At 42.2% G+C, this 10,491-nt stretch overlaps 1 protein-coding gene across 1 annotated transcript in view; it reads right to left on the reverse strand.

Annotated features, from left to right (window-relative positions):
- LOC107209957 (protein BEAN1-like) overlaps positions 1-10,028 on the reverse strand; it is a 48,984-nt gene extending 38,956 nt beyond the window's left edge. The window contains exons 1-2 of the mRNA XM_015640175.3: positions 9,643-10,028; positions 9,478-9,552 (exon numbers count right to left, since the gene is read on the reverse strand). Coding sequence (XP_015495661.1) covers positions 9,478-9,552; positions 9,643-9,739 — 172 coding nt within the window. The 5' untranslated portion in view covers positions 9,740-10,028. The remainder of the gene's footprint in view (positions 1-9,477; positions 9,553-9,642) is intronic.
- Positions 10,029-10,491: the final 463 nt, after the last annotated feature.

The raw sequence follows: 10,491 nt of genomic DNA on the forward strand, positions 1-10,491 counted from the left end.
GTGAGAAATGGGAGTGTGGGTGGGACTCGTGTCACTTGTCACATCTGAGCAAGGCCACCCCTTCCCAGCCAAAAGCTCTGAGGGTTTGCCTGCAGCAGCAGCAGTTTGGCTTCTCACATCCATCAACATTCAAACAGCAGCTGCATGACACAAAGTTTAAAAAGGAATTGGGGCATCTCTGTGAAAGGAAGTATTCATGGTTTTCTTGTGTGTTTTGCACTTGACAATACAAAATATCCCACGGAATTTCAGTGTCCCACTCAACCATCTAAACCACTGAGCAAATAATTGAAAAAATAACTTGTCATGTAAATATATTCCAGTTTCTTTGGTTACAAATCTATTAACATACTATAAGGAACAAACAAAATTATGGAGATCAGGAAGTCAGAAAATTCTCCAGGAAAAAAGAGGTAAAAACGTCCTACATTGTTCAAAGAATATATTATTTTTGGATTTTTTTCCCATCTCACCAGAAGACCTCTTGAAAGTGATTTTGTTTTGATGGTACATAAAAGTAAATAATTGTCTGACAAAGGCATCTGAGTGTGCACTCATACACGTAGAGCCCTCCAATAAAGAGAAAGAGAAGTAAACCAAGACAGAAAATAGTTCATTAATGACCAAATTAAATATTTTTAAGTTTGGCAAGGAAGAACTTTGTACAGAAAGATTCTTTGGAAATCAGCTTTAATTTTCACCAGAGTATTATGAATTCAGGTTGTATCCAGGCCACTTTATGTGAGCTATCTAAAACATTCCAGAGGCAAACCAAGGTTCAGGCCCAGCTTGAAGAGCACAAGCTCTGGAGCACACAGGCCCAGAGCTGCAGGTTGGCACTGCTGCTATGTGAGGTTTGTCAGCTCTCCAGTAGTTTTAATTTGGAACCTTTTGTCACCCTTTACAGCTGCAAAACCCTGCAGAATTTGGGTAATTGCTGCTGATTTCCCCTCCTGCACAGCTGCTCCAGAGGAGGATGGCAGTGTCCCCAGTCCATAAACATCACCAGCACTGACATCACATTGCCACAGCAAATCTCAGCCTGGGCCCTGTGCCTGGCAGCTCTGCCACCTCCAGGATCTTTGTGTTCCTTCAGAGCATCGTGGTGCACCTCCCAAACAGCCTCTGCATTTCTGGCAGGCATCTAAGGCAATTTAGGTAAAATGGCATGGAATTCTGTGGGTTGTTCTGTTTGTTTATTTCTGGGGACATTGTTTTTTTGTTTTGTTTTGTTTGGGGTTTTTATAGAGTTAAAAAAATGCTAGAAGCAGCAGCTAAGCAATAATATTTCAGGGTGCTAAGGGCAGTCCTTGTGTAAATGGGAACAACTTTTTTTGCTGTTGGACTGTCTTTGCTGACTGACTTTGTTGCACAGTCCAACAAATGTCAAACAGGAAAATTATGCAAAGTGAAAAAATTACTAGGAAGTTTACTGGAGTAATTGGTCCTGGTAATATCTCATATCTTCCATAAATCTATTTAATTCCTAATCTAGTTCAAAGTTGCCCTAATTATTCTAAACCTCTATGAACTTGCTCCAGTTTACACCCTTTTGTATCTTGTTCACTGTGCCTGTTTTTACCAGTTCAACACAATTCTCTACCTCTGGTGGTGATGTCACCACTTTTTGGACACATGAAAATTCTCTATTGAAAGTTCCTGCAATATAAAATTCCAATTTCACCTTTCACCACTTTACTGGCTCCACTTTGAGGTCACTCTAAGCCAATCACCTCATCTCCCATGAGATAATGCTGTGCTTTGTGTTCTGCCAGCTGTTGTGGAACTGGGGAAGTCACTTTGGGATTTGGCCTTTATGAGAACACCAGAAACTCACAGTGATGTTTTGTTATCCTCAGGGAAAAACATTCAGATTGTAAACTGTAAAACATTACATGGGCAGATCCAGCTTCCTTTGGACTGAGAAGCAGTGGGGTACAATGATGGGTAAAAAAATGGGTGTGCAAACCTATCCAAGCTGCAGCAAGTGCAAATTATGGATTTTGTGAATCCAGATGATACCAATCTCACATCTGTTCTCAAAAGGAGCTATAAAATAGTCCCCAAAACAATGAAGACTAAAAATAAATCTCTGTTCTTTTGAGGAAGAGAGTGAGGCACAGCCAGCAGGCAGGGACAGAGGCATCACAAACTGACCGAGCAAATAATGAGCTTTCAGTTCTCTGCAATGAAAATTCTTTTGAGACTGACTGTTTCACTGGTGAAAAGATGCATTCCTTCCCAAGGTGATGCTTCTGTCCCAGTACAGGCTGCCACAAGATATTTTGTCTTCAAAGCACAGTTTAAAACTAAAATTCATTTGAAACCCATTTTTCCTATGGATGACAGGGAGCTAAGAAGCCACTCTCAGAGAAGCCCTTTCTGGTTCTTCACCTGTTCCCATCAGAGAGGGCCATGCAATGGGGTGCAGAGTTTGGATTCTAAACTAGCACATGTTTGATGGATTTAGCAAATGGAAACTGGTAGAACATCAAAATGGCCATGTCAAAATCAGCCAAAGAGGCAGTGTTATATAAATGTGATGCAAAAAACTGACCCACAAGTTGAAAACTAATCTGCATTAATATTAAAATATGGTAATAAAAGGTAATAGTTTGCAGCTAATTTTCCTGTGTCAGTAATACCATTATTTTAAGCCACATGACCCCTGAATTGTGTCTCTTTTGGAGTGGGGACCCAGCTGTCACCTCAGCCACTGAGTGATAATGAGTGAACCACTCATGGCCCAGGCTGGGTTGATGTTTAATGCTCTGGATCTGTCTAGAGGAGCATGACACAGAAACCTGTGCCAAACACAATATAAGGAAGACAATTCTTTTATCTCTGGTGGCTTCTTACGCCCACCAGTTCCTCAGTAATTTTGCATTGATTTCAACTACAGAAATGTACAATAACCTTAAACCAGAGGACAGACACGGGATGTCATTTCTGTACTTCTACAGTAGCTCGATACCACCTTTATCCCTGCATTTTACCATGTTGTCCTTGGCTGAATCATCATTTGAAAATCTGGGAAAAAAGTTGTTGTTTTTACCTCTATGGATGCTGCAGCTCTCCTGAAGAGCTGGAGATCTTATGTCTCCAACTTTAGGAAAATTTCCAATTTACAGCTTGCTTCATTCAGTAGAAAAGTGATTTTTTTTTAATTTGTTTTGTTTTTAATCAGAAGCACAGAAATACAGCTCTGAATTTAAGGATTTTTTTTCTATTTTTAGCTATCAGGTTTTTTGATATCTTTCAGAATGATTAATAGGATCAAGTGGCAAAAGTGCAGTTTCCACTCATGTTTCCATTTAGGATTATACTGTTCTAAAAGGAAAGTATTTTATAAAATTTTCTAGTTAAAAAGTATTTGTGATATTCTGATTTTGTGCTCTCCCTAAACACCTGGGCATTTCTGGCTGGGATTGCTGCTCAGAGATGTGCTGTACAGCCAGAGCACCCAGCAGGATGCATTGGAACTTCCAGTCTACCAGTGAATGCCCCACATTCTTTCTAAAGGAACATCTGATTCCACAAATGTGTTTACTGTGAGGAGAGTGATCATTAGTGCAGTTTGATTTACTCTTCAGATGATACACAAAAATCACTCCAAATCCTTTTTGCTCCTTTTTGTAGAGTGTGTGTTCCTTCCTCGGCCCCAAGTTCCAGGCCAAACCAGAAATCACTTTGGATTCACATTCCTCTCTGGGTGTGTCTCTAGGGCAGAGTTGGAGTTACAATATCCAGTGACTTGATATTATTGGGCTACTTGTCAACATGGCTGCTGCAATAAAGCAGCAATTTATCTTACAATACAATACAATACAATACAATACAATACAATACAATACATAAAATAAAATAACCCCCAGTTAATTTACCTCTCAGAGCTTTTATTTCCTGGTCAAGGCAGCACTTGACTCTTTCTCTGCTGCCCAGGGAGTGAGGATCCTGTGCTTCCCTGTGTAACCACTGCCCTTGGAGCAAGTTTCAGGGCAATAAATTGAGGTGACAACAAGGAAACCTTGTTTGCAAATATCTAGCAACTCTGGTTTTCTGTGCTGGGCTTTCTGTGACCAACTTCTTTAATAAGGCCTGGTACCTCTTGCCAATTGTTTGGGCCAAGGACTTGTGTGCTGGGTGTGTCTGGAGAGTGAAAACAGCCAGTCTGTACCTCAGTAGTTTAGCTTGGAAATAACCAAAATACTGATTTCTGCTACTAAGAAGGGATGTTAAAGTGTGGATTAGAAGCAAAATTCAATATGAGGGAGTCCTAGTAAGAACTGGTCTTCCAACTGGGACTAAAGAGCTCCCAATTACTCTCTCCCTGAGAGGATCTGGGATCTCTTTTGTAAAGCTCATCTCTTTAAAGCCTGAGGCCTTGCTGTAGAAATCCCTTCCCCACTGGAATGGAATGGAATGAAGACCACCTGCATTTGTCATCTAACCATAAAAAAAACATTACAGGTCCTCATAAGTGGTAATTCAATTCTGAGAATTCCTCTCTTGTTAGCAAGAGTCAGTGCCAGGTAATGGACAAACACCAGCCCAGCAGTCAGGAGAGCCAGGCTTTCTCCTTAACTTCCTGTGTAATTTCAAACAATTATCTTTCCTGACAGTCTTATTTTCCTCTGCCCACCTTTTGTGTTTTCTAGATACCTGTCATCTGAAAGGACAAGGCCAGCTGTTTTGTACAGAACCTGGAGTGATTAAGCAACAGTTTTAGTTGGAGCTTTTAAGCAGAAGTAATCTTGTAGCAATTTTGCAGCTAAATCAAAATGAAGCTAGGATGCTGAAAACCTGTAAAGATCAGATACTTACAGAGATGCTTTTCTTAAAGCTTAAAACTAATAAAGATTACTTGTCAATGAAGGAAAAAACAATTGCTGAAAGACAAATCCTCATTTTAAAGATAGAACAGAGGGATTAACATGCTCGCAGCTAAAAAGAGCAATTAAAAATGAAGAAACTTAGCATTAAAGAACCCACAGAAACAAAGTGTCATAAAATAACTATTTGCATTAAGAGTAGGCAGTGATCATGGGGCTTTGGCTGGAATATCCTTTAGTGAATTATCTTCACACAGGTTCTTGAGGACTGTAGGCTTCCCTGTGTCATGTAATGTCAAAAAATAAAAAAGATGGAGGTATTTCAGGAAGCTACAGTAAGAAATGTATTAAGTCTTGGAACTAAAATCCCCATTTGCAGAAATGCTGTCAAAGCCAGCTGAATTGCTTCTGCCAGCTCCCAGCTGGAGGCCAAGACTTCAAAGCATCTGAGGACAGAGACTGTAAGGAAGCTTTAGGAGGAGTCCACCTCTCCTGGAGAGATGCTCTGCACAAAGGTAGCTGGGTATGTGCCTGAACACACAGCTCAAACAGGCACTAAACCAAACCTCCCCCTACTCTCCTCTGAGAGATTTCTTGATAGTGCTGCTTGTAGCAGCTTGATGAGATCCTCTCCAAAAACTGAAGATAATTCTATTTATTTGCAAAGGAGCAGGTTTGGACTAGACTTGTGTGTTTGCAATGCAGGTGCATGGCAACTATGCATCTATTATTTCCTAATCTATTATTTTGAGTGGACAAGTGTGAGCTGGGAGAAGCTGTTTGAAATGAAAGCATTAAGTCAGTTGGAACAATGGAAATGAATGACTTGGAGTTGTCAGCCTACATCCTCATACAGGAGGATGAGAAACTGTCAGGCTTGGAGAGAAATGGATCCCTTCCCAGTGCAGATTCCAGCCTAATAAATTAAAAGGTGAAGAAATTATTCTTCATGTAGCAGATGATTTCAAGCCATCATAAAGTAAATTGATGGCAGAAAGATGCTGGCAATTAGTAGGGGAAATGATCAAAGGATTCCAAGATGTGGTTCTGGAGGTATTTGAGTGTTCTTCCCTCCTGCACAGCTGGAGTCATTATAACATGAAGTGCAATGTGGAAAACTGGAGGGAGATATGGGGTATGCCCTTAAGGAAAAGGAGATGGGAACTTCTTCAGCACCTTCATAAAAATATCCACACTTGGAGAAGAAATAGAGTGAAGGAAGAAAAGAGCAGATTATTCTGGGGATTAAATTTTGCTGTGCATTTAAGAGGAGGTGACTGCAGTGCATGTTCCTCACTGTCTGGCACCACAGACCTATGTGGTATCTGGCATTTTTCACAGACACACTGATAATGAGTGGTGGATGTTGGTGCTTCGATCACTGACACTTCTTAAGGCATCCCACAAGTGCAAGGGGATGTCCTGCTGTGCTGTGCACAAGTCTTGCTGCAGATCTGTCAGGCTCTCTCTTAAACTCCTGGCATCCTGTAGCCCTCCAGGCCAGCAGCTCCCACCAAAGCTGGAAGCAATCTTCTGTCTTTCCACATGTCTCAGATCTGTGACAGCCAGGAGAACTCCTGAAGCTGCTTGCACAGGTCCCAAACCTCCCAGTCTGTTCCCTGGTTTGGACTGAGGCACTGTGCTCCACCCAGGCCAGGGTATGTGCAGTTATGCTCCTGCTGATGTTGTACTCCCCATCATTGGGAATTGTGTTTGTGCATCAGACAACTGCACCAAACTGGCTGAGTTTGGAGTGGGAAAAAAACAGGATTTGCCATTAGGAGCTGCAGTCACAAGTCTTCAGCAGTGCAGAGAGCATTTTATTCTTGCTGGGCACAGAGATTTCCTTGTCTATGAGTAGAAGTTTATTCATCCTTTCACTGTCATCCTGAGGTCTCGGAGTGCAGCTCTCAGTGCTGAAGTCAGTGGCAGCACAGCTGGCAGCCAGCTGTGCTCTTTTGCTGTCCCTGAGCCAGATGCTGAGGGACAACCTCCAAGGTGGCTCTACTGATTCCAGGATAAGGATTTTCTGCACTTTTCCCTTGTGGGAGGTGTCTGTGCCTGTCTTAGGTGTGTTTTTGTGTGCAGAGAGCCACAGTAGGAATGCTTCTGTTCCTTCTTGATTTGGTGAGAGAGTTCTGTTTAGTTAGGAGAAGTCTGTAGACTCTCTAAAGATTCTAAGACAGGAATTGTAGTGCTGGATTTGTAAATGCTGTCTGTATGTTTTACAGCTTTGGTTTTTGTCATTTATGCATACAAATGAACATTTTACATATCTCTGGGCATTCCTTGTGCTCTTAGATATAAAAGCAGGGATGTAGTTAAATGGGACCACCATAAATAGGTAACATTTGAATACATAACTATAGAGTCACTAAATAGCTATATATATAATAAATAACTATCTTTTTATAATACCACATATGTATTGGTGATCTGAATAATTGATTGATAATCAGTTGGCTTCTTTGCTTTTACTTGTGTCTACAACCAATCTCCTCAGAGATAAATCTCAGAAGTGCTGGGGAGGTGGAGGAGGCAGGCACATGCAGAAAGGGAAGGTAGTTTGCACAGAACCATTTTCCTTCTTTTTTATTTCTCTGACAGTTTTTGGATCCCTTCATTTAAGCCTTTGAAACACTGACTGGCTGAGGTTCATAACTGCTGATTAATAATTTATATTCATTATTTTCTAGAGATAAATCTTACTTTTTATTCTGAAAACCAACCAACCATCCAAATACAACTGACTAAAACCTAGAAACACTTTGCAAAGAAAATCCAATAGTTCTCTCAGAAAGAAACATCTAAAGCAAGAAAGTCAAACTCTGTTTCTGACTAGAAAGTTCAGTTAAACACTGACCTTGTCAGCCCACCTTGATTCTGTGTGGTTGAAGTCACTGGGCTCCAGCCCTGAGTATTCTCCTATGTGGACTTTGCTTGTGTGACTTTCCCCCTTTTTCCTGGACTAGAACAGGATTCTCCAGGCACAGCTGACTCTGTATGGGCAGAGCTGCAGTCCTGCTCCTGCAGCCCTTTGCCCTTGCTTAGGAAATTCAGTGTTCAGATAGCAAACAGGTCTGGTACCTGGCCTGTGTGAGTTCTGTGAAGGCCACTCTGGAGTCTCCTTCCTGTGGTACCTCCAAACAACCTGGGATAACTCTCTCCACATTTTCTGTAAAATCATCCTATGAGCCATGGTTTCATTTCTGGCTCATGCCCACCTGGTACTGTGTTAATATTACCTGTTCCTGTCAGTGGAACATTTCAGAGCCTAGGCATTACAGGAATTAAAGCTGAGAGCCCTTGTTGAGAGGGCCAGAGAGTCAGGCCTGGCTGAGCTGGACTCAGTTAAGGCCAAAGGAAAACTGTGGTCTAAACCACTTAATTTTGTAGGTGCCTGTGTAGAAATGAGAGCAACCCTCAGACTCCTCTGAACTGTTTGCTGCACTTGTTCTATTACAGAACTCTGCTGATCTAAACCCCATGCAATACAAAGCTGTGCTGCAATGAAGTGCTGGGAAACATCACTTTGTGCATTATGTAAGCCCAGCATTTCTGGGGCAAAAATAATCTCAGCATTCTTTTTGCAATATTGACCTGTAACAACACCAGCACACCACAGGGATTTTCTTGCCAAGCCCACAGAGAGCTCACTAACAAATGAGGAGACTGCCAATGCACCTATACCAATGTCCACATTTTTGTACTGCTATTACGTATTTTCTGTGACTTGGGTGATGCCAGTTGAGCATTTATTAGGTAGCAGCTATGAATTTTGGAGTTGCTCTTAAGCCCAGCTTAATGTGGTTTCTTGGAGTTTAAGGGACTACCAGGCAATCTGAAAGACAGCACTTGGCATTTACTTGGTTTTGCATTGTCTTCACCTTAACCAACCCAACTCTGCTCTCAAAGTTATTTTAGGGATAGATCCTAAAAATCCCTACTGTGGACAAAAGTTGGTTCTGACTACGAATAATTTCTCCAAGTTTGCTGTCCCGATAGGTTGTGACAGCAAACGTTAAAATGGGTATGATTTCTAGTCTCTGATTTACTGTAGCTGTCTGACTTTGTGTTCCTCCATGTACATTCCAAAGTAAATTAAGGAAACTTGTCTCTCCTTCCTTTAAACTGCGCCTTTAATTGTACAATTTCTCAGCCATGATGGGCATGAACAGTGTTACAAAGTCACACTCCAATTATAACATTCCAGCACAGCTTTTCTTGAGCTGCAGCCCTCGCTCCAAGAGGACTCTTGGTGGGTTTAATTGTTGAGTGTATTTTTCTCATTATGCATTCTTCCATCCAAGACACTGGACATGCTGCCCTGCTTCTCTGCATGCACGTGGTTTTCTGCCAAAATAGGACCAGTGACACGAGGATAATTGGCTCCTATAATGCTGTATTTCCTTTCCAAAAAACCTTCATGTAATGACTACACAGGCAGTCATAAAAAGGAGAGCAGAAGGAAGTCAAATGTCAGGAATTGTTTTATTTCAATGACTGGAAGTAATTTTTAGCCACATTTGTTTCACTAGTGAGTGCCAAAATGATATCAATTTTGACTGATGTCAGTGTGCTTCATTTACATGACTGCAAAGCGTGCCAATAATGCAGTTTAAAAAAAAAAAGAGAGATTACTTACGGAGATTGGAATAATTGCTGCCTATCCCAGTACTGATGGAGCTTCCAGAGATGAGAGGAAGATGGAAGAAAATAACTAAAAAGGGAAAAATGAAGAGAAAGGTCATTAATAGCAGTTTGGTTTTGTTTGGTACCAGATGTGAGTTGAAGACATGTCAAGGTTCACCTGCTCTCTCTGGGCAGGATTGCACATCTGAGACCCCGAGTACACCCACAGAAGTAGCTCGAATGGAGGGGAAATGCCAAACAAACCATTGCTTCATACTTCCAGGAATCCCTCCTGTTCAGGAAATGATATTAATGCCTCTTAGAATCCAAACCCCACGTATAAACAATGTGTTATATAAATATGCTAATTATTGTTGTTAAGTCATTCACCAGTCTCTGAAACAGGCACCTACCACTGTAAAACCAAATAACTTCCCTGATTTGTGTGAGTGAAGCTTGAATGCATCGGGAGTTGTGTGTGCCAAACTGGGTTGGAATAAATTTAGTCTAAAATTTGATACACACACTCCCCCTATGCACTTAGGCTTTAATATTTATAACTTGCTCTTCAAAGATTTATATTTACAGGCAACAAAATGCACACGAGTAAAACGTGTCCTAAATAACTAAATCTTTAGATTTCTTAAAAGATGAGCTCGTTTACGACTGCAGCCGGATTTAAAGCCCGTTTCCCGAGGGTCGCTCGCTGTGTCACAGACTTCGGCTCGGGGTCTCGGCGCTGCCCTGCCCTGCCCTGCCCTGCCCGCTGCGCTCCCACCGCGGGCACGGCCGGGGAGGGGCTGCTCCCTTTCGGGAGGGGACCCGGCCCACACAAAGTTTCGGGCAGGGTCTCTTGGGCAGCGGGATCCCCGTACCCACGGCAGGGCGGCAACCCACGGGCTCCCGCGGCTCCTCAGAGCCTGTCCCGGCTGAGGTCCGCCTCTCAGAGCCTGCCCCGGCTGAAATCAGCTCCCCAGAGCCTGCCCAGGCTGAGGTCCGCCTCTCAGAGCCTGCCCCGGCTGAAATC

The sequence above is a fragment of the Parus major genome, chromosome 11 (genome assembly GCF_001522545.3).
Source record: "Parus major isolate Abel chromosome 11, Parus_major1.1, whole genome shotgun sequence".
NCBI lineage: Eukaryota > Metazoa > Chordata > Aves > Passeriformes > Paridae > Parus > Parus major.